Source organism: Babylonia areolata, chromosome 10, assembly GCF_041734735.1.
Source record: "Babylonia areolata isolate BAREFJ2019XMU chromosome 10, ASM4173473v1, whole genome shotgun sequence".
Lineage (NCBI taxonomy): Eukaryota > Metazoa > Mollusca > Gastropoda > Neogastropoda > Buccinidae > Babylonia > Babylonia areolata.
The window spans coordinates 18926869-18952223 of NC_134885.1; the positions used below are offsets into that span (position 1 = coordinate 18926869).

The 25355-nt window shown below is 43.4% G+C and overlaps 1 protein-coding gene across 4 annotated transcripts in view; it reads right to left on the reverse strand.

The window, feature by feature from the left end:
• The window catches only part of LOC143286856 (1,4-alpha-glucan-branching enzyme-like), a 38406-nt gene extending 14728 nt beyond the window's left edge, over nucleotides 1-23678 (reverse strand). Inside the window, exons 1-11 of one of the 4 annotated variants that reach the window (XM_076594695.1) lie at nucleotides 23368-23678; nucleotides 17063-17232; nucleotides 16580-16698; nucleotides 15411-15527; nucleotides 13879-14023; nucleotides 13633-13723; nucleotides 11967-12176; nucleotides 10171-10286; nucleotides 7835-7965; nucleotides 6391-6489; nucleotides 5526-5808 (exon numbers count right to left, since the gene is read on the reverse strand). In XM_076594695.1, the coding sequence (XP_076450810.1) occupies nucleotides 5526-5808; nucleotides 6391-6489; nucleotides 7835-7965; nucleotides 10171-10286; nucleotides 11967-12176; nucleotides 13633-13723; nucleotides 13879-14023; nucleotides 15411-15527; nucleotides 16580-16698; nucleotides 17063-17232; nucleotides 23368-23597 (1711 nt within the window). In that variant the 5' untranslated portion in view covers nucleotides 23598-23678. The other 3 variants (XM_076594697.1, XM_076594698.1, XM_076594696.1) reach the window with 3 other exon arrangements.
• Nucleotides 23679-25355: the final 1677 nt, after the last annotated feature.

The window sequence follows — 25355 nt, forward strand, 5'->3', positions numbered from 1 at the left end:
TGACAATCACTTAAAACATGGAGCCAGACTGATTCAGTGTCCCTTCCAGGGTAGGGTGGAGATCGCCACCTCACTTCTATCAGTCTTCATGAGTCTGCCCACACCAAAGACCTCAACAGGAGCTCACCCCATACATGGAAGCAGAGAGGAATCAAAAATGAAGTCACCATGAAAAAAGGGCACCACTCGAAAAACAAACATGGGCACACAACCTAATGTCAATGATCCTTAATATTGCACACAAACTGTACCACTCAAGTCACCAAAAGATGCAGAGTATCAAGTCTCCCATCAGCAAAAACACATTAGGTCTCAATGCTCTTTCATATCATACATGATAATAAACACTGATCACAGGCTGATAGCCAAGTGCCCTTTCATGCAACAGCAGAGTTACTGGTCTTGGGAAATATTTTTTTACTCTCCTGGCCTCACTTTGGACCTGGTTTCAACAGATCGCAGATTTTGTCGCTGTGACAGCCTTCACCTCAGTGGCCCATCTTGCTTTCTATCAACTTCAGGTCCATTTTGCTTCCATCTTCCAAGATTTAAATGCTCAACAATAACATGCTGCATTTTTCTAACTCTGCACTCAGCTCATTCAAGTCTGGCCTTAAAACACATCTTTCCAAAATAGCATCCCCTCTCCTCCTCCTTTCCTGTCTATGGTTTCTCTGGCTTTCTGTTTACATATATATATACATTTATATGTTTTATCTTTTACTCCCCAGAATTAGTGCTTTGCACGAATGTGAATGATCCATTTAAGTTTTGTATTTTACTCCTCAGAATTAGTACTTTGCACAAATGTGAATGACTAGTGTGTAAATGTTTTTGATTTGTCTCTGCATAAGATTCATCACTATCTAGATGCTTTAACCTCTTAACTGCGCTATTGACAGTACAGCGTACGTCATGAAATGTAGCTCACCAATCCTGTATTGACATGCGCCGTACGTCATGTAACAACGTTCTTTATCTCCTGAGTTCCATCACCTAATTTGTCATATTTATGGTGAAAGTTTTGCAAGTTTGTACGAAGCTCAAGTTGTTTGCAAAGCCATGGCTGAACGCAGACAAACCCCAACACTTGCACTGGAAGAAATCCTTCACAATGCAAATAGTAGAGAAGAGTGTGGACTGAATGAGATAGAACTGCGTGAAGTTGATGCCGAAGACGCTGATTTTGACAGTGGAGGGGGGTGGGAGGTGCAGTTGCTTGACAAAACTGAAGACAGACAAGCTCAGCTGATTCAAGATGCAGGTGGGCGTTTACGAGGTTTGTTTATTATTTGCTTTCTGTTTGTTGCAGCAATGAATATGACTGCATTGTGTGTGTTTTGAATGTGTTCGCTGTGGTAAGTAGCTTCGTCAGTCACTGATCAGTGTGTGTGAGTCAGAGTCAGTCACATGAGTACTGTGTGTGACCATCACAGCCCAAGGGGGCGTGGCTTGCTGGCTGGCTCATTGTTGATGACAGCGTGTGTCGCTCACCTAGAACTTTCTGTGTGTTCGTTCCGGAGTGTGTATTGGTTTGTTGGTGTGTGTGTGTGTGTGTGTGTGTGTGTGTGTGTGAGAGAGAGAGAGAGTGGGGGGGGGGGGAGATTTTTATACAGAATTGTATGCCTAAATTACTTTGTAAATGCAACACTTGTAGAAGTGTGTGTGTGTGTGTGTGTGTGTGTGTGTGTGTGTGTGTGTGTGTGTGTGTGTTGTCATTTTGTTTTGTATGAGAAAGATAATGAAGGGGGTGTGGCATACCATGAACCAGTTTCAGTGTGTGTGTGTTTTGGGGGTTTAGGGGGGGGGGGGGGGGTAGGCATGTGTGTTTATATTTCAGCTTTTGAAAACAATCAGAAATAAAATGGTACCATTTCATAACCTTTTTATATGTTAAAAAAAAAACACCCTCCAAAAACCCAAAAGCTTAGTCTTCTATGCAATGTGTTTCAGGTATGCAGCATGGTGATGATCATGATGTTCATCCTGGATCATCTGGAATTGACAACTTGCCACAAACCTGCAGCTGAAGACCAGCAGCAGCAAGACCAAAGGGCAGTAAACAAGCCCCCAGCAATTCTGGATTACAACAAAAACATGGGTGCCATGGACCATCATGACCAACAACTGCAGCCCTACGATGCCACAAGGAAAATCCTGAAGTGGTACAAATAGCTGTGTGTGCATTTTCTATAAATTGCCATGCTGAATGCACACATCATCTACAAAAATGCAGGCAACAGCAGTACACTCGTGGACTTCCAGAAAGATGTAATTAGTGCCATAATTTTTGGTGACCAAGACCCAGACACTGCTAAAGATGACCACGCTGTTTGTCTGTGTGGACGACACTTCATTGATGTCATCCCACATACCCCACAGAAGGCCCGGCTACAGAGTGCAGAGTCTGCTGGAAGAAAGGGCAAAGAAAGGATGTGAGGTTCTACTGCCCAGACTGCCCCAGCAAACCAGCACTGTGTCTTGAAGACTGTTTCCGTAAGTACCACACACAGCGATTTTACTGGCGATAGATGCTGGGTGAGTACACCCTTTTCATTCTTTGTGTGGACTGTGTTGGAGTCTTATGCACCTGGACACTGTTGCACAACCTTTGACAGTGTGTGTGGTTGATCACAACAGTCACAAGAAAGACTGGTTGATAACCTGGTTGATGTTGTAGCACCAACATGATGGAATTTTTCTGTCAGATTGACTCATTATTCGAACATGTGAGTATTGAAAACAAAATCTGGGTTCATTTTCCTTTCAGTTGATGTATACTTTTAATATATACTCTTATGCATTTATCTTCAGTACTTTTTAAAATATAAGCGAACTTTTTAAAATATAAGCAAATTAAATCATTGGCATGTTTTTCTTGTTTTTCTGAAAAAATTTCTCAGCATAGGCTATAGCAAAACATACTAGCAGTGAAGGGGTTAACCATTATCATTATCATCATTATCATTATCATCACTCCTATTATTATTATTATTACTATTATTATTATCATTAACCAGTTCAGTGCCAGAGAATTTTGTAAAAAAGTGCTCTCCACTTGCCAGGGAATTTTGAGGATTCAGGGGTAATAAATCACAAAAAATCCTAGCACAAAAACTATGGGTGATACAGAAAGAAAGTAAACGTTTTTTTGAGAAGAAAAATGAGTGTAGATTCTGCTTCTGAGCTCTTTTACCCAATTTGGTTGATTGTAGGTAACTGTTCAGGCATGTTAAGTCAAGATAATGATTTTTGTGCAACAAAATGGTCTATTTCCACCTCTACATAATAACATCCATAAAGAAAAGAAACAAAATGCAGCTAGAAATAGCATGCCTATTGTCAGATTATACCTGCAGAAGAATTTAAAATAGGCTATGAGTCTTAACATCCGAGGAAGGACTAGTCCTGATGATCAAGGCCCTCTACGACAATGCCAGCAGCGCCGTTCTTAACATCGGCGAGTTTTTCCACACCACAGTCGGCGTCCGACAGGGATGCCTACTCTCACCAGTCCTTTTCAACCTGTTCCTGGAGAACATCATGAGAGAGACCCTCCTAGACTTCCACACCACCATCTCTGTAGGAGGAAGACCAGTCTGCAACCTACGCTTTGCAGATGACATTGACTTACTGGGAGGGAGCAACCAGGAACTCCAAGATCTGACAGACAGGCTGACTGATCAAGCAGGCACTTACGGCATACGGCATGGAAGTGAGCGCTGAGAAAAGCAAGGTGATGGTCAACAGTAACACCAACGCCCACGCAAACATCAGCATGAATGGCCAGGAACTTGAAGAGGTGGAAGCCTTCAAGTACTTGGGAGCAACACTTAAAAGGACGGCAGGTCGAACACAGAGTGAAGATCCGCCTCGCAACAGCAACATCAGCGATGGCAAAACTGGACAAGATCTGGAGGAGCAGGAGCATTTCCCTTGCCATCAAACTCAAACTGTACAGATCCTTAGTGCTCACCATTCTCCTGTATGGATGTGAAAGCTGGACACTGTCAGCCGAGCTTAAGAGGATCCAAGCATTTGAGATGAAATGCTACCGAAAGCTGCTCTGCATCTTATGGGTCGAACACAAGACCAACGACTAGCAAAGTCGAAGCCTTCGCTGGACATCGAGAACCTCTCCTGGCCACCATCAAAAGGAGGAAGCTGGCCTGGTTTGGCCACATGACCCGCCACAACACCCTGTGCAAGACCATCCTGCAGGCACCATCAAGGGTGGAAGAAAGAGGGGAAGACCAAGGAGAAGCTAGACAGATGATGTCAAGACCTGGACTCATCTGAAGATGCCAGAGCTGGTGTCAGAGGCTGAGAGCAGACCAGGCTGGAGGAGAGTGATGTCCGCTGCGTCCCTTGTGCCCCCCCCCTCCCCCCGCCCCCGCCCCCCCCCAACCCGGTGGGTCACGGGACAAAAAGAGAGAAGTTTATAAAAACAAATCACATGTAAAAAAAATTACAAGTAAGTAAATCACTGTCCGAAGAAAGACAAAGGTGGGTAAAGCCAATGTAAAAGGTCAATCATGGTCTCAGAAACTGAGCTGGAAAGCTTTTTGACATTTGACAGCTAAGAGCGTTCGGGAGTGAGAGGGTGAAGTTCTATGATGACATTCACTCCTTTCAAGTTGCATGTGGGCCGATTAAAGTGTCTGCTGTACATCCAGCTTGCCACCTCTTCAAGTCAACCAGCTGATTCAGCGGGGAAAAAAAGTGTAAAAAACAAAAAGCACATGTTTCACGTCCAGTGCAGGTTCCACCCTGCGTTTTGTGAAAATCGTGGAGCATTGGCAGTTGTTGATCCCACAGTCTGCATTGAAATGTGAGCACACTCATTCCCTAAAAGCCACGCCCCTTTCATGAACTCTGGCTGACATTCGACCTATCGTCTTACATCACTCCCCTCCCTCTCCTCCCCTTCTTCCAACGCTCGCTGTTGGTATTCTGTCAGTCATAGCCACTTGTTCAAAAAAGCTGTCTGATTGGATAGATGGACTGAATTACCATAAAATGGGGCAGTCAGTTTCGTCACTGTCATTGTCAATCACCTTCGTTTTCAAACCAATCATCAGACAAGAGATCCTTCTCCATCGCGAAATCTGTCCATAATCACAAGCAGAGCTTTCAGAATTGTGTAAATCTGGCGACTTGTGACTATTTGCTTTACTGGACACAGTTTTCAACACTTTTTTGCACATGATGCAACCCCATTTTCCATGCGCGTATCACGTGGTCAGTTAGCAAATTATTATCCAGTAGAAAGGGGTCTTCTACCTGATGAACGTTCATTTAAATAGTATTTTTATAATCCAGACACATCAAACTAACTGTTCAGAGTCTGTTTATGTGAATTGAACCAAATTCCAATGAAGGAAAAATCAGAACATATGCAGGACATCAGTGGACGTCTTATAGGCACTATGGCAATACTTTTTGTAGGACGTCAGCTGACGTCTTATAGGCACTCTACTGGTTAAAGTCAAACCACACCTGGCCTGCAATCTAACAAACCTTACCTATGAAGTTCAGGTAGCCCTCCCCTCCCAGACCGATGGTGATGAGGCGGATCATCTTGTGCAGTGCCAAGCCTCGGTCGATGATGAGGGACTGGTCCGAGGTGATGGACATGTGGGTGTACATCTCCTTGTCCATCAGCCAGAAGGCGATGGTCTTGTCGCCCACCAGCGCCTGGTCGTGGCTCTCTGTGTACGCGATGCAGGGCTCTGACCAGCGGCGGTTCAGGAGGGTCTGGACCATCTTGTTCACGTCCCAGTCATCGTCCCGCGTCGTCTTCAGCATCTGGCACCATGCAGCGTAAAACTTCAATGAATGATACAGTCTCTGTCGTGTGTGCATCGTTCAAGATTTGTGATGTATGATGTGTGTTGATGTAGTTTGTGTATGTGTGTTTACATAAACTAGCTTGAGTGTTGCCTGGAGGTCTGTGCTTGGTTATGCATTCAAGTTTTTCTTTAAGTGTTTAAATGCATTCCAGTTTTTACAATGTACAGCCCAAATGAGCAGGCTTTACAGGGATAGTGCTATATAAATTAAATCATGATGATGATACTTTTTGACAGAGATCCAAAACCGACACTGCCATGTACTTTTGTTTATACAGATCTAAGTGATACACAATAACTGCCACATTCTTTTGTTTATAACGATACCTGAATGAAACAGTTACAGCAATCTGAGTACCAGAGGCAGAGAAACCAGCTGAGGAAGATGAAAAAAACAAATGTAAGACTAAAGAACAACATCTGAGTTATGCAGCAAGCAAAAATCATACAGACAAAAGCAAGCAAAACCAAACCTGGACACAGTGCTATTGACACAACAGAAGCAGGAGGAGATGGAGGAAAAGTGTGGAACCCTGACCTTGATCCACATGTCTGGCAGACCCATGGCCAGGCGGTAGTCAAACCCACAGCCCCCTTCCTCCACAGGGCGGCCCAGGGTAGGCATGCCCGACACCTCCTGTCAACACACAGCCACCTTTCTGCAGGATCATTGTAATCACACTGCAGGATCATGATCATCACACTGCAGGATCATGATCATCACACTGCAGGATCATGATCATCACTCTGCAGGATCATGATCATCACTCTGCAGGATCATGATAATCACTCTGCAGGATCATTGTAATCACACTGCAGGATCATGATCATCACACTGCAGGATCATGATCATCACTCTGCAGGATCATGATCATCACTCTGCAGGATCATGATCATCACACTGCAGGATCATGATCATCACTCTGCAGGATCATGATCATCACTCTGCAGGATCATGATCATCACTCTGCAGGATCATGATCATCACTCTGCAGGATCATGATCACTCTGCAGGATCATTGTAATCACTCTGCAGGATCATGATAATCACTCTGCAGGATCAGGATCACTCTGCAGGATCAGGATCATCACTCTGCAGGATCATTGTAATCACTCTGCAGGATCATGATCATCACTCTGCAGGATCATGATCATCACTCTGCAGGATCATGATCATCACTCTGCAGGATCATGATCATCACTCTGCAGGATCATGATCGTCACTCTGCAGGATCATTATCACTGCAGGATCATGATCATCACTCTGCAGGATCATGATCATCACTCTGCAGGATCAAGACCATACTGAATGATCATGGTCATCACTCTGCATGATCAAAGTCATTCTTCAGGACCATGATCATTCTGCAGGATTGTGGTTAAATATAATAAAGCTGCATAACCTGACATAAACCCAGTGTGACTAAGGCCTTGACAGCCTATCAATTGCTATTTGTGAGCGAGTAACAATGGGCAATTTGTATTTCTCTGAATACATTTTGTGAAAATGTTACTAAACTTATGTTATCAAACCATAATCATGGTAAATCAGGTGGCATAAAATATACTTATTTTTGTTGTGGTGGAAATTATCTTTTTGTTGTTGCTTTTAGTTCAACAAAACAACCTGCCAGAAAAGAATAAAATTAATCAAAACTCAAGACCAGAATAGAACATTGGTATCAGTTTTATATTTCATTTCAACAACTTAAACTAGAACATACCTGTACCATATCTATTCTGTAAATGAATAAGCACAATGAAAAGACATGACACATAGTACCAGAAGATACATAAAGACAGACAGACACAGCCAAATCAAAAATGCTACAGAGCTGCCACATTATCTGAGCACCCAAAAAATAAACCATGAAAGATCTGAGCTCCATTGCCCCCACAAAGCAAGTGAGGGGGAGGAGGATTCACTGACAAAGTCGACACGTGTCAGCTAAATACTGCTGCTACTGAAGAGAAAACATTACCTCAGCAATGGTGATCATGAAGTCTGGGTAGAACTGATGCAGCATGTAGTTGGCCAGCGTCAGGTAGGCAAATGACTCGGTGTCCGTGTTCAGCCCAAAGTACTCATCGTAGTGACCCGTGAACCCATGACCTGCACAGTTTCCATGAAGTCATGACAACACAAAAGTTTTACACATTTCCACTCAAATCTTTCATTTGAGCAGTGCTCAGGAAACTAGCCAATCTGGTGTTCAAAATTATTTCAACAACATTAAAGAAGTGAAACGATGTTTCCAGCTATCACAGCTGAATAAAAGGTACAGGTAAGCTGGAGAAAAACAAACCTAAATAACATCCTCAAGAAAGAATGTAAGTAAAAATGCCCAATTATCAAGTCCAGAACACACACCCCACCCCACCCCACCCAAAAAAAAAAAATCATGGCTTTCTAGAAAAAATTAAGGTGGACCAGTATGGCAGAAAAAGATGACAAAGAAAAGGAGAAAGCCAGGAAACAGGAAATTTCCAGCACAGAATTTCCGGATGGTGGAGTTATATTTTTGATACTGAAAGAACCCAACCATCCCCACAGAGGCTTTCTGTTGTCTGCAGTCAAGCAATTCATGTGTGTTACTTGACACCAGGATGTGGATGTCATGAATCTTCTTGTTCTTCGCATGGCTTTTGTTCATGTGTGTTACTTGACACCAGGATGTGGATGTCATGAATCTTCTTGTTCTTCGCATGGCTTTTGTTCAAACCAAATATTATCCATGAATCTATATAGATCTTCACACACGAAAAAAAAGAGACTTTTTGCTAAATGTACAGCAACCACCAGGCAAAGTTTAACAGTATTTCAATATGTGAAGGAGTGTTCATTGATGGAATTTTTTTCCCCCCTGACACATAGGAATTATATTATGAAAAAAAAAGTCACAGCAGTTAATGGGTCAATGCTTCTGGTCTCGCATTACTATTCCTGCAGAATTACTTCCTTTTACCCATGCCATGTGAAAGGTACACCACTGATATCTTACTTCCAATTTCCCATGCTGTGTAAGTGATATAGCACTGACAACTTACTTCCCCTTACCCATGCCATGAGAGGTACAGCATCAACACCTTACTTTTCCTTTGCCCATGCCACGTGTTGTACAGCATCAACACCTTACTTTTCCTTTGCCCATGCCACGTGTTGTACAGCATCAATACATTACTTTCCCTTACCCATGCCATGTGTGAGGTACAGCATCAATACATTACTTTCCCTTACCCATGCCACGTGTTGTACAGCATCAATACATTACTTTCCCTTACCCATGCCACGTGTTGTACAGCATCAATACATTACTTTCCCTTACCCATGCCACGTGTTGTACAGCATCAATACATTACTTCCCCTTACCCATGCCACGTGTTGTACAGCATCAATACATTACTTTCCCTTACCCATGCCATGTGTGAGGTACAGCATCAATACATTACTTTTCCTTTACCCATGCCACGTGTTGTACAGCATCAATACATTACTTTCCCTTACCCATGCCACGTGTTGTACAGCATCAATACATTACTTCCCCTTACCCATGCCACGTGTTGTACAGCATCAATACATTACTTTCCCTTACCCATGCCATGTGTGAGGTACAGCATCAATACATTACTTTCCCTTACCCATGCCATGTGTGAGGTACAGCATCAATACATTACTTTCCCTTACCCATGCCATGTGAGAGGTACAGTATCAATACATTACTTCCCCTTACCCATGCCATGTGAGAGGTACAGCATCAATACATTTCTTCCCCTTACCCATGCCATGTGTGAGGTACAGCATCAATACATTTCTTACCCTTACCTATGCCATGAGAGGTACAGCATCAACACCTTACTTCCCCTTACCCATGCCATGTGTGAGGTACAGCATCAATACATTACTTCCCCTTACCCATGCCACGTGTTGTACAGTATCAATACATTACTTCCCCTTACCCATGCCACGTGTTGTACAGCATCAATACATTACTTTCCCTTACCCATGCCACGTGTTGTACAGCATCAATACATTACTTTCCCTTACCCATGCCACGTGTGAGGTACAGCATCAATACATTACTTCCCCTTACCCATGCCATGTGTGAGGTACAGCATCAATACATTACTTTTCCTTTACCCATGCCACGTGTTGTACAGCATCAACACCTTACTTACCCTTACCCATGCCATGTGTGAGGTACAGCATCAATACATTACTTACCCTTACCCATGCCATGTGAGAGGTACAGCATCAACACCTTACTTCCCCTTACCTATGCCATGAGAGGTACAGCATCAACACCTTACTTCCCCTTACCCATGCCATGTGAGTGGTACAGCATCGACGTGACACCATCAAAACGGAAGCCATCAAAGTGGTACTCATCAGTCCACATCCTCAGGTTGGACAACAAAAACCGCAACACTTCCCAGCTGCACACAAAATTAATCATCAAGTAATTTCATGGCTAAGACAATTTTGTTACCAATCCCCCTCTCTGAAAATAGCTTTATTTCTGTATATGTCTTATGAGTCTGTATCTCTGTGTGCATCTGTCTGTCTGTCTGTCTCCCCATTCCTGTCTCTCTCTCTAAAGACAAACAAACAATGTTGATGACCAGCATGACCAGTCTTGTTTCCTTATGCCTCTTAGAGTCTCTGCATATCTTTTTTTTTCTCCCTCTTTCTCCTCTTCCATCCCCCCATCCTCACCCTGTTCCTTAACATTCAAATCTTAATTTTGACATTACGTGTATACTTTCTGAAGGATTGTATAAATTGTTTTCTGTTTTTCATACATTATCTTTTTTTTCTTTTTCTTCTCTGCCCCCTCATGGGTGAGGGCAGTATGTAAAAAAGCCATGAAGGTTTATGTTAAATCCTGGATAAAAATTTATTTTTATCTTATTCCTTTCCTCTATTAAAAGTCCAGTCATGCACAGTCCAGACAATCTGCCTCTATTATCAATGCAGTGAAAAAGAAACGTCCTATTAGATATATATATACAGATATCACAAATGTTGGCCACGAACTAGATTTCCTAACAATCTGTCCAATTCTTTCTCCTTATGCACTGAAGGTATAAAACCTTAAGTTGTACTCAGTGTATGTTTTATTTTCCCCCTACAACTGCTGTGATGGTCTCAGACCAGTTAAAGCAAAGCAAAGCATGCACGCAAGCACGCATGCACACGCACACATGCACGCACACACACACCCACACAACACACACACACACACACACACACACACACGAACAGCGCACATATACACAGGTGCAACACAAACACACAAATACACTAAAAGGTGCACACACACACACACACACACACACACACACACATGCACACACACATGCACACACACACACACACACACACAGGAACTCAACACACAAACACACACACATACAGTAAAAGACAGTTAAAGTTGAATACAAAACACACACATACCACTGACAGTAAATAATCAAACAGACTCAGTATTGCCTGTTAGTTCCCCTGACTTTCCCCACTGATGACCCATTTGTATGGGTAAGAAATAAAATCACCATAAAACAAATGTTAGAATTTATGAACTGAAAACTTAAAAACTGATCAGTAAGATAAGTTTGGGACAAAATATAAACTTCCTCCCTTCTCATACTATCATACAGTGAGATGATGAAAGTATCCATATCTTTTGTTCGAAATCTGCACACACTGATGACTTGTAAACGAATCCAGGAAAACACAAAAAATTTGAAACAGAAGGGCCCGTTCATCTTATTCTGTTGTCTGCCTGTCGCAGACAAAACTGGGTCAGACGCCCTGTTGACACGCACTGTTCACGTAAACCAGTTACCACGAAAATAACTCTCCTGCTCACGAGCACAGCAATACACACTGCATTTATTGGTCGCAGTGGACAGTGTGAAGATCAGTTAAGATATTCTTAATGTATAACGTCATTATGGAAATAACGTGCCACTCTAAAAATTCAACACTAAGACCCTATCAGGGCCCTTCGTCTGAAACAGCTGTGAACAGTAGGGCTCCGATAAGGGCCTTTCATCTAGAGTGAGTTAAAACAAAACAAATACACACAGAGTCTTATAACAATGTCTGCTTACGATGTGTAGTTAAAGAGACGCGAGTCCCACAGGTCATGATTGCCCCGCCCCCCATCATGGAAGTAGCAGGCGTTGGTGCCATCAAACTGGTTGAGGCCGTCCACCACATTCTTGCTGGCATGGCTGTGGACAATGTCCAGCAGGACTGTGATGCCGTGAGCATGGGCCGTGTCCACCAGTTCTCTCAGGTCGTCCGGAGTTCCATAGCGACTGAATCACAACAGGTGATCGCAAAAAGGTAAATTAGCATCAGATATCAAAACAACAAACGAGTACAGTAACTTATGCTCAGACTTAAGGTGAACAAGGGGTTGCCATGGCAGAATCAGATAGGCACTGGACTTCTGATTTAGTGTTGTTCTGTGATCAGAGTTTGAGGCCACATTTTCAGTTTCTTTTTTCTGGGGAGGGCGTGGGGGCGGGGGAGACACTTTACTCGATTTTGCTCACTTCTCCCAGATACGTATGAATTCATACTTGACTCGGTCAAGGTAGTTTAAAATAACAGGAGAAAATCATGCTGAGCCCTAGACCATAATTATGAATTCACTGCCCCTATTTCCTTTTTTTAATCTTAAAGCACACAACTTGAAGCCATTGCTGTCCAACACTTCCCCTGAGCTTACATACATAGGAGGAAGGTGGCAGAATGGTTAAGACGCTCAGCTGCCAATACAGAGAGTCCGTGAGGGTGTGGGTTCGAATCCCGCTCTCGCCCTTTCTCCTAGGTTTGACTGGAAAATCAAACTGAGCGTCTAGTCTTTCGGATGAGACGATAAACCGAGGTCCCGTGTGCAGCACGCACTTGGCACACTGAAAAAGAACCCATGGCAACGAGAGTGTTGTCCTCTGGCGAAATTACATAAAATGAAATCCACTTTCATAGGTACACAAATATGTAAGCATGCACTCAAGGCCTGACTAAGCGCGTTGGGTTATGCTGCTGGTCAGGCATCTGCTCAACAGATGTGGTGTAGCGTGTATGGATTTGTCCGAACGCAGTGACGCCTCCTTGAGAAAGTGAAACTGAAACTTACATACAGTTAAGATGCAGAGAGGACCAAATCAAACTGATAGCTGAAGGGAAGCCTTAAACAACAGGAAATTGACTTGTCTGTCAATCTGAGCATAACAAATGTGCTTTACTTAAATCAGGTAGATAATTTCCTCATGAAATTACTTCTCAAAGAAAAAAAATCTCCAAACAGTAAGAGCAATCCGCACACAGACTCAATGTCTTCCATGCACTCAACATTAACACTCAACAGCCTACACTTTCATCTTCATAATGAATCTCAGTTTGAAATTTCCTGGTTGTAATGCAATTTAAGGATGAGTTGCACTGAAAACCTCAAAATATATGATGGAAAAAGTTCCATGACTTCCTACTTTGAAAATCTGTGTATAAGTATTTTTTGATTCACTGTATATAGGAAATTTTCTATCTAAAATTACATTTAAATAACATACTTACCGTGACCCAACTAGTTCTTGTCAGACCCCCGCCGGAGTCTGCACTAGTTGGGTCACGGTTAAGTATGTGTAATTAAACCAGAATTTAAGGGTTTTGCCATGCTGTGTTCTGCTGGTAAAAGTGATGTTGGCATCTAAATGAGCTTGAAGAATATACACATGAGATGATCATAGTTATAAAAAAAATATTTACCTTGAGGCAGCAAAAAAGCTGGTCACCTGATACCCAAAACTAGCATAGTAGGCATGTTCCATGACAGCCATCATCTGAATACAGTTGTAGCCTGCCAACAAAGCAACACATCCACGCATTACAAACTCTTCAAGTATGTCACATGAAAAGCAATTTAGTGTTGAACTGTAGTGCTGAAAAATTTTCTTAATTTTCTTTTTATCTATCTCCTATGACGGAACAGGAAAGGACAAATGAGTCAGTTACCTAGATCCACGATTCTTGGAAGGATGTTGTTGGTGAACTCTTTGTATGACGCCACCTTGCCCTCCCAAGAACAGATGCCCACGTGCACTTCATACACCTTCAGTGTGGCCGGCCGTTTGGGATGAGGATGCTTGAACTTGTACACCTGCACCCACAGTCAGCCATGTTTCACATGAAGCAACAATTGTATATTCATTAACTTTGTATTACAAGTAAACCAGATAGTTCATCCAAAGCAAACCAGACAAGACATTAAGAGAATTTTTCCTCATATTCACTTCTCAATAAAACACCTAGTGAACATCACACCTGAAAGTCAGAGATACAAGTTGAGTTAATTCAAATCCACAGATACACTAAAGACAGATTTTGGGGGGTTGGGGGGGGTGGCAAGGGGGGGGTGAGGTGGGGAAGAGGGGGCCATGGGGGGTGATCTGCGTGTATCCAAACTCAAATCAAGTTAAATTATGGTGCTTAGAGCCTCACCAAGCACTAAGGCCATCTCAAGGCTATCACCACATTAGCAGCCACGCGTATCCAAACACCTATCCACCTCTTCTACACATAATAAAATAGTGTGCTGGTCCATAAAGTATCATCATTGAGTCAGATGCCATAAAATTAATCATGTAAAAGGAACACCGAAATGGGTTTCTATATTCAATTGCTGTATCTTATTCATACCACATATATGGTTAAACAGAATATATATGAATATATAAATGCACATTGTTATTGTTATTTTTAATCACAACTATTTCTGTTGCTAAATATGCATCAAATCTTTGCTGATATTTTTCTTTTTCTTTTTGAGTTTTTGTGTGTGTGAGTTTGTGTGTGAGTTTGTGTGTGTGTGTGTGTGTGTGTGTGTGTGTGTGTGTGTGTGTGTGTGTGTGTGTGTGTGTGTGTATGTGAGAGAGTTTGTGTGTTTGTGTGTTTGTGTGTGTGTGTGTGTGTGTGTGTGTGTGTGTGTGTCTGTGTGTCTGTATTTTGTTCTCAAACGCACCAATGAAATATACAGTCACTGTTATTCTCTAGAACACTAAGATGAACACCTCCACAATCTGAACTTATGTCAACATGCATCAGCTGGTTTTACATATCTAAGAAAAAAATCTTTTAGAAGACCATCCATGGCTCATGGTTAAGTGCTAGCTTTGCAGACTGATATGACAAGTCAGGTTGGGGTTTTGGCTGTGGCTGGCTTCTACCCAGAGCTGAGTGTGCTGTATGGGCTGAAATAGGAAGACTAGGACCACACAGTCAAAGGTCATTCACTTCATGGATCAGCTTTTTGAAATGTTGCTGAAATTTCCTGATCAACACTGCATGAATCTAACTCTCAGCCTGGTTGATGCCAGGACATATTACATGAGTATCGCCTTGTCAAGTGGTCCCATAGCAGCAGCAGCAGCATCACCCCCATCATCATAATCAATATATGGGAAACAAATTGTTATGAAATTCTGGGGTGATGGGGCACACACACACAAAAAAAGAATTGAAGTGACATGAGAGAAAAGCCAAGTGACCTGATCTTCAGGAGGGTCCCAGAACACCTGCTCAAAGACAGGAAATTCCTTGGGTCGGGTGACATACCGTGACCAGGGACAGATCCGCTCCTTCAATTTGTCATGGTTCAAAGAAAGCTGCAAACACAAGATCACCCTTGCTTACTTCATATATACATGAGAGAGAGAGAGAGAGAGAGAGAGAGAGAGAGAGGAGGGGACAAGATGAGATGGAAAGTGTTTTAAAAAATAACATTTTCAGTGAGTTTATATCTTTAATGTCTTTTTCTCTTTATATTTGATTGATGTATCTTATTCATACTACATATATAGTTAAATGTATATAGGAATGCATGAATGCACATTGTTATTGTTATTGTTATCATCATCATCATTATGTTTATAGCCTAAACAACCAGAGAGGGCTGTTTCAGGGCTGAATATCACACAAGAAAAGTTTTCTCCACCACTGAGCAACACAAGCATTCTGAGAAAAGGCTGTTCACAATGTTAGTTTCAGACACTTGGTTACATGCCTCAGTTGCCAAGTTCTGGTAGAACCTCCCACAGAACATATTTTGTATCTGAATTTGAAAAGCTTGTTTATTTACACTTGAACTAAACGAGAAAAAAAAACAAAAACTGTCCGTGGCTGTCCTAAACTTCATATTACAAAATTCAATTAACTTTGCCAATCAGATGTTTTTGTATAAGGCAGACATGCAAACACACACACACACACACACACACACACACACACACACACACACACACGCAAACAGACACACACATGCATGTTTATATACATTTATTTCTTCACCCAACCCTCCCCACCACCCCATTCTTTTCTCCAACCCATCCTACCACCCCTTTTTATAGGTGGTTGGGGAGTTATCTAATATCACTGAAAGTGGAAAGCTGTAAATTTGAAGACTACAGCAGCTACTGCAGCTACTACTACTACACACACACACACATGTGAAAGCAGCGAACAGGATGGGCATACATTGTGTATGTATAAGTTTGAGTGTGTGCATATGTGCACATGTGCATGTGAGTCTGTGTGAGTGAGTGAAAGAGAGAGAGAGAGAGAGAGAGAGAGAGAGAGTGTGTGTGTGTGTGTGTGTGTGTGTGTGTGTGTGTGCGCGCATATCTGTCCATGTCCAATCAGTGTTGATTCAAGGCATCACCTTCAGTTTGCAGAGGTGTTTTATCGGGCATGAACCATCGTCACTGGGTGGAATCCTCAGCTCCCAACGTCCAAACTCTGTGCGTCTTAACTGATAGCGGTCCTCCAACTCCCAGTTATCTGACAATAAAACATTGCATGAACATTTCCTTTTCTTACCCTCTCTAGTTGTCCTGTGCATATGTGCACAGGCATGACAGTCAGCATGTGCATGCATGTGTAAGAGCATGATTGTGAATGAGCATGTGCATGTGCGTGCATCTCTGGTGTGTGCATGTGTGTGAAAGCACACATATGTTTGCATGTATGCATGTAAGTGTGCAGTGTATATGTTCATGTGATCAATTTAATATGTTTACATGATCAATTTAACCTCCAGTCACAAGTAGGTAGAAAGCATTAAAAATACCTATTATATTAGCATCATTGTCATTATCAGTATCAGTATCATTATGAAGACAACCAAACACTGCTGGCCACTCACTGAAGTCTCCTTTCAAGTGAATGATGTGTGCTCCAGGTGCCCACTCCCTGACCAAGATACTGTTGTCAGGCATGCGATGGATGCCAAAATCCTGGTATGACTTGCTGAACTTGTCCAGACCCCCTTCATGCTCGCTGATGTGTGCATACAGATCTTGGAAACACCTGTATCTGTTCCACACAGCAGTATTTCAAGAGTTTTCAAACTCGATTTCATGAATAGTGTATCATTATTTACTGAAGAAATGTATGACTAGCCATTTACCTTTATTCAATTTTTCAATACTTCTACAGAGACCATTACATAATTTTGCTTCTAAACATTCATTGCTTTTGTGAGTTTCATCAACTAATATAGAGTTCATTTCACTACATGAGTACAATGACTATTTGGCCTGTCACACACTAAACTTTTTACAAAGAAATGGATGACAAAATGAAGAAAACACTGACCATAGAATCTTCTTCAGTCCAATCATGGACAGGACTGAGTTATGTACGACTGGTGATTATTGAAGAATGACAAGAAAAACGTTGCCGTCACTGTTTGCTATTTCATATCAAGAGAAATGTCAAATCATCTTTTCCATGGAAGCATCTTTGAAAGATGCATAGACAACACCTAAAACAATTACTGCATGCAAAATTTTTAAATGATGTAGTGAATATCTAAAGTGTGTTTACACAAACTAAGAAATATGAATTCTAAGAAATATAATATAAAAAAAAACTTTCATCACAAGATTCCAGATTCAAATATATTCAGAATGTTGATTAAAAAATATATACAAAAGTGGGTTAACCAAAAGAGCAACCAATATTTTATTGGATGGAAATTTCTCCAGTCATTAGCTATGGCACTTTTTAAGTACTATGGTTTATGCACTGCTTGTCAGGCATCTGCTTAGCAGATGTGGTGTTGCCTTGTATGGATTTGTCCGAACGCAGTGATGCCTCCTTGAGTTACTAAACTGAACTATATGGCACTGCAACATTACAAGTAACCTATATACAGTTTTTTTGTTTTGTTTCATTTTTTTTTTATATAAAGGTATGAAAAAAAAGTACCATCCAAAGAAATTGTGTAGCAGATTCATCGACAATTTGGATGTTGGCTACAAATCCAGAAGATTTGCTGTAGATCTTGTTTAAATTTTCTATTTGGAACTCGATGAGAAAGATGTTTATTTACAGTCTGTTCATCTATGTTATTAGACTGAAAACAAATATCATCATTATTATTTCTATTATTGAGAGAGAGAGAGAGAGAGAGAGAGAGAGAGAGCCAGGTTTTAATTTTGAACTTGGTGTTCAGTGGCAACGCCAATCAGCTCAGAAATACTGGTTGGACAACTCAGTGAAACCTAGACCTTGACAGGCACTGTTAACTCAAGGGGGCCGGGGGAGTGAACGAAAGGGCGGGGAGTGTCTTCTGGTGTCCACTGACAGTTTGGCCAGTCCTGCTGTTGTTGCATTCCCCAGCCTTCGCAAGAAAAAAAAATTAAACGTACATACGTCTATTAATATCGAACCCTAAAACAGCTGGCTATAATCCCAAAATGACAGTGCATTTTTAATAATACAAGACTGTGCATTCTTTCCCATTCTACCCCCTCCATTCCATCACCTAGGAAGGTGGGTCATGCTGCTGCGCTCCTCCCCATTATGGTGTCAGAATGGTCAACGTGATGACCGTGGACTCCTAACAGGAAGAAGAAGATCGGCCCCTGCACCTACGAACTTGACCTTCTTTCCCTTGACTACCGCCTTCATCATTTTGAAGATTCTGTAGACTATAAGGGGGGTTTGCGTATTTTGTGGTTTCCTGAGGTAGAGGTTTCTGGGCCAGGGGATTGGGGGTGAGGGCGGGGAGGTATGGGGGCGGGGCGACGGGGGGGGGGGGGGGGGGTGTAATCAGATTCGGGATTTGAAGCCTTCCAGGGTTATGCTGAGAGCAGTCTCAGCAGGAAGGCTGTTCCAGTTTGTTATTGTTCGAGGAAAGAAAGACTTTTGTCTGTACAGCGTCCTGCAGTTGGAGAGGTGGTATGCTGCTGGATGCGATCCTTGGGTCCCAGTGGATGCTGAAGGATTTTGAGAGGGCTTGTGGCATGTGTTGATGATAAGACTGCCGCTATGGAACTTACAGAAGTTAATCAGTCTTGCCTTTCTCCTTCGCTCTTTGAGGGGAGACCACTGAAGAGTCTCCATCATGTCTTGCACACTGGATGTTTTCCTGTGTCAATGGGTCGCCCAGCGAGCAGCCCGGCGTTGTACTGCCTCAAGTTTGTTAATATCCTTCTCTGTATAGGGGTCCCACACAGAGCTGGCATACTCCAAGGTTGGGCGGACCAGTGTTTGGTAGGCTTGCTGTTTGATGCGCTGGGAGCCTACTTTCAGGTTCCGTCTTAGTAGGCCTAAGGTCTTGTTGGCTCGGTTGGATACATTGGAGATGTGGGGGGTCAATCTAAGGTCAGAGGTGATGGTGATGCCGAGGTACTTGGATTTATTGACTACATCAAGGGTGTGGCCACGAAGGGTGTACTCTGATGGTAGGGGGTCTCTCTTCCGGCTCACTTGCAGGGTCTGACATTTGTTTGGATGGAAGCTCATAAGCCACTTCTGCTCCCATTCTGCAAGGCAATCCAGGTCCTTTTGTAGGGCTTGCTGGTCGCTGGTGGAGAAGATGGTTTTGTGGCACAGGGTATCATCAGCAAAGAGACGAGCAGTGGAGGACAGTCCAGTCGGCATGTCGTTGATGTAGAGCAGGAACAGGCAAGGCCCAAGAACAGAGCCTTGTGGGACTCCAGATTCTACAGGAACAGTACTGGAAGTGGCTCCATCCACCACTACAGACTGCTGTCTATCTGATAGGAACTTCCTGATCCAGGTGTGAACTTTCTCTGTGATGCCAATGGAGTGGATCTTGTGGAGCAGGAGGGAGTGGCAGACTTTATCGAACGCTTTGGAGAAGTCCATGATGAGAGCGTCTGTTTTCCGGCTTCAAGATTTACTGAGAGCTCGTCTACAAGTCCGATGAGCTGGCTTTCACAGGATCGCTGGCGTCTGAAACCGTGTTGTGCTTCGGTGATGATTCCATTCTTTTCTGTAAAGTTCATAATAGAGCTTGTGATGATGTGCTCCATTATTTTGCATGGTATACTGGTCAGGGAAATAGGGCGGTAGTTTTCTGGGCGGTAGCGCTCACCTTTCTTGAAGACTGGGGTGACGTTGGCCATCCTCCAGTCCCTCGGAACTACTCCGGTGTTGAGGGAGCACTGGTACAGGAGTGTGAAAGCAGGAGCCAATTCTTCAGCAAGCTCACGTAACAGTCTCGGGCTGATGTCATCGGGGCCAGGGGCTTTGCTGGGATTTAGATCCTTGAAGAGTTTGGTTACTCCTGCTACTGAAATTTCTATATTGCTTAAGGTAGGAGAGTTTGATGAGGGGTCTGATGTAGACCAGTTCTGTCGGTGAACTCTTTGCTGCAGGTGATTTTCGCACTGAAGGCTGAGTGAAATTGCTTATTTAGTATTTCTGCTCGCTCTTTTGCACCTGAGACAAGTCTGCCGTTTTCCTTAAGTGGAGCAACATTTGCTGCCTCTGTACGTATTGCCTTAATGTATGCCCAGAATTTTTTGTTCGTCACTGGTCTTTCACTCGTGCTATCTTTGAACATGTTTAACCCCACAAAAAACCTGACAATGATATGCAGGTCGTTGACCCCTATGCAAAATCATCGGATTATCCGGGAAAGATACACACACACGCGCACGCACGCACACACACACATTGTCTCTCTCTCTCTCTGAAACAACGTGCAGTAAGAGCATATATACATGAGCGCGCACAAGACTTCACGGACGGATGGGAAAAAACAACAAAAAAGCAACAACAAAAAAACACTCTAAAACTCTACTTTCGTTCTTCATTTCTGTCATAAAATATTACTTGGCGCAGTCGCAAACTCAGTGTATTCTGACACAAATCACGCATTTCATCACCACGAATCGTGCATGCCGAACTTGCATTTTTACCAAAACAAACCCGAACGTGCGAACACAACATACTAAACAGCGCTACTGCGCCTCGGGAAATTGCAACCTCCACAACACCGTAACGTGTGCAGTGAGCGTCACTGCACTATTATTATATTCATTACTTCTAACATAGCGAAATAAAGACCAAACATTGAAATTATACAAGTTTTACCTTCTCCGAATTTCTTGTTCGTATATTTCCAAGTAACAGTCGAGGTTAAAAAGAGCCCTAAGATCTGGTTCCGCTGGAGGAGCCATCGACACTCTGTTCACTTGCGGCATGGTCAGGTCTCGTCAGTGTTTTAACGGAATGTGCAGCTGTCCGCGTGGATCAGACAACTATAAAGACCTTGCCACTCGTGGGGCCAAGGTGACACGGCCGATTGTGTCAAGGCGCTCACTTCGCTGACTTGGCTCTTTGTGAGCCGGCGTCAGCTGCCGACCGCGTGAAAAAAACGTGTATCACGGACTCAACGACTAAATCTGCTCCCGCGACGAGATACATATCTTGACTGACGTCGTGCGATATCTCTCAGCCTTGAACACCCCAGTGTTGGCATTGTCTTGTACTCCCCGTGGCTGCCGTGTTGTGACCCGATCCCGGCCACCCCAACCCCCTCCAACATCCCAAACGTACTCCACGTGCTCTCCCTCTCTCTCTACACTCGTCAGTCTTATTGTTAACCAATAAATTCATAATACTTTTGCGTCACACACACGCACACGCACACTGACACACACACACACGCGCGCGCGCGCGCGCGCGGCACAAACACTGTCATATGGTACATACACACATACACACACACACTGGCACACCCCGGCCGGCACACACAGACACACACGTGCACACCGGCACACGCGGCCGCGGCACCGGCTGCATATGTATGCACAAACACTAAACCACTGACAGTTCACACATGATTCACTGCAGAGAAGGGGAGACTGAAGAGGAAGTCACAGTCACAGCACAGGCCCGGAAACCAAAAGACTGAGAGGAAAACATGTCATTTAGATGACAGTTGAACATCGAACATACTTTGGCATCATCGGTTAGGGTGACCTGCAGGAAATGAACAGCCGGTTCTCTGCAGCGTGTCTCTGTCCGTCTCTCTGGTGACTGCCGTTTCTGTCTCTCTCTGTCTTAGTTCTGTTTCTTTGTCTCTGTCTCTCTCCGACGCGGCTCGGTGTCCCTCCGAGTCTGTCTGTCTGTCTGTCTCTCTAACTCTGCTACCAAATTACTGAAAGGCCCACACTGGGCAGTAAACAAGGCATTTCAGTTAAGGTCGTGCTTTATGGACGGATTCTGTTTGTACTCAGTGATACCCATGGCATACAAATTGACTGAATGTTGTTTTCTTATCTGAGATTCGTTACCGCCGCCCCACCATGGCGGGCTGTTCCCATCAGTGGCATGGGCAGATGGTCCAGTTCAGTGAGCTAGTATTTGACTTCAATGTCAGTTCTCTCTCTCTCTCTCTCTCTCTCTCTCTCTCTCCGGTCGAGTCTTTCCGCTCATTTCCCTCCCAGTCTATCCGGCTCCCCACGGCATTTTCAAAGTTAATTTTACAACATTATTACTGATTACTGAACTGTTGACAGTATACCAACTGCATGGTCTGGCCGAGTGTTTAACTTTGAGCTGTCGAATTCATCATAGTGTTAATCCCCCCTCCCCTGGTTTTTTTTTTTTTTTTTTTTTAGTCTATGTGTGCACGACACACATGGACTGAGACGGCCAGGAAGTGGAAACTCAGTGATGGCCAGCTGTGACATTGACTGTAATCAATGGGACAGCCAGTAATCAAGATGTACAGAATTGAACATGATGGCAAATGTGAACCATTGTCCGCCGTCCCCGGGACCCCTTTTTTTTCATAATCCTAATAATTATATTTTTAACAGTGATAGCTAGTGATCGACGGACGAGAAAGATCCTTAACCACACGATGCTGTGAGTTGTGGAGTTATTCAAGCTGTACTTCTGTTCTTTTCTCTATCAGTCGCCACAGCTAACTAAACTACCGGTTACCGCGGCCAAGTTATGCCAAATTTGTTTCCGACTGCCGACTACACTGAAGGTACATATATAACTATGCAGCTGTGCACCGTCGCATTCCCGGTTTCCCAAGCCTGCTCATGTAATGCAGACGATAGGGATGCAATGTCACGGTCACTGCATTTGCCAGCAGCCGGTATAATTATTGTAGCCTGCAGCCTCTGAGACAGGAACACTGAGCGGCATCCAAGCTGTTCGTGCTGTGACTACCTTGTCCAAAGACCCTGTACATGCATAGGATCTTTGCCTCGTCGTGCGGAGTATGCAGAGATGTACGTCCCATGTAAGACAGGAGGTAAATAATTAGCAAGTGTTGTTAGTCTTGTTATTACTGTCTCTTGCCGGCTGCAAAATTCACTCCAAATTTCACCATGAAAAAAATCACATAAAGTAATAGTTATTACACTAGCAGATGAAAAAAAAAAAAAAACCAAACACATCCCGATTTTCACTGTCAGAATCTAGCATGGCAAGCAATCCTTAAAACAGCCCATGAACTGAAGAAGGCCCTTTTCCGCCTCTCCTTCCGACAGCGTGAAAGCATAATAAGCCAATGCCTCTGTCCAAAAACTGTTACAATCTGCCCTTGTCCCGCTTCCCCGCCCCTCCCCCACCGTCCCCCATCTGAGTCTCACCCTTCCCGGCTGTACATGTATCTATCACAGGCCTTTAGCCGTGTGCAGTGCAGGTGAGCGCGAGGGGTGGGGTTGGGGGTGAGGGAGTTGGGGGGGTACGTTATCACCGTAATGGGGTGTGTGTGTGTGTGAAAGTTGTCTAAGTGCTTGTCTTCAGCATTTGACAAGCTGCAAACTACTTGATACAGTATATGGATTTGTGTAGTAGATAGGTAACTGATTTGTTATTTTAAGTTAGCCAACGTGGATACGCTGATAGGGATTTTTTCTTCTTCTTTTTTTTTTCCTCCTGTGGGTTGTCACGTGATTCCCACATCATTCGTTTCTACAACGACGGTGGGTCACACTGACTCTTTCATCCAACGAGTGGGCTTAATCACTAATAGGCTATCTATTTTTACCCGGCAGCCACTGATTTTCAGTGGCAGCCACATTCCCGGCGTCAAGTCAGTTTTCGGACGGAGGTGCGTGCATAGGCCTACTTGGTGTTATGGCGTTCTGAATGCCTGCATAATTACGTATATGCTAGAAGTAAAGGGTTAACACACCGCTGCCACTCTACATACACTGCGGCAGCAGGCCCGCAAACGTGTTGACAAATGACTAGAATTTCTGACTACGGACGTCGATCCGTCTGCTAATTTCAGATGGACAAATCAGTTATACATGATAATTATATATATATATATATATATATATATATATATATATATGTGTGTGTGTGTGTGTGTGTGTGTGTGTGTATGTGCGTGCGTGTGTGTGTGTGTGTGTGTGTGTGTGTGTAATCAGTGTCTGATCTAGTAGTGACAAATCCGTCAGCACACCCATGAAGACGCCCATTGTACTGTTTTTCAGTGATAGCCTGGAAAAAAAAGCAACAGAAAAAAAAAAAATTCACCAATCAAACATCTGAGTCAGATGTGGAACAGGTTCCCGTTCATGATTGAGGACCACGTCCAGAATCACACGTTTTTCAGTCTTCAAGTTCTCTGTCCGTCTCCCGAAATCAAATGGTAATCTGACGGATGACTGAATCACCGTCAGTCAGATGACCCCAGCTGCAGAACAGCTTAATCCCTGTCACGTCCCATACCAGTTCCCGGCAATTGCTAAACGCAACTAAAATATTAATCTCAAGAAACTGACTAAGTTCCAGGATTTTTACTCCAGCTGACTTTCCTCCATTGATTCAGTGACCTTGAGCGGTGGTATCATGGTGCTCAGTTGTCAGACTTTCCGCGGACCATCGATCGCAGTCCCATATAAGGCATCATGTATCATTGCCCATGTAATTGCGGAGAAGTCGGGGCAACAACAACATTGAATAACAAAATTGCTGTTAAATTTCTGCCGCAGAAAAACACCACTTTGCTGGGAAACTTGCCCCTCGGCACCACTGCCATGGCCACACGCTCTGAGCCCTTGCAGAAAGCACCGTGACTAAGGCCCCTGAGATTTTGACACACAGAAATATGTAGTGACTACAATACAATACAATACAATACAATACAGTACAATGTCGTGAAACATAATGCAAGACAATGCAACTGAATTACAATACGA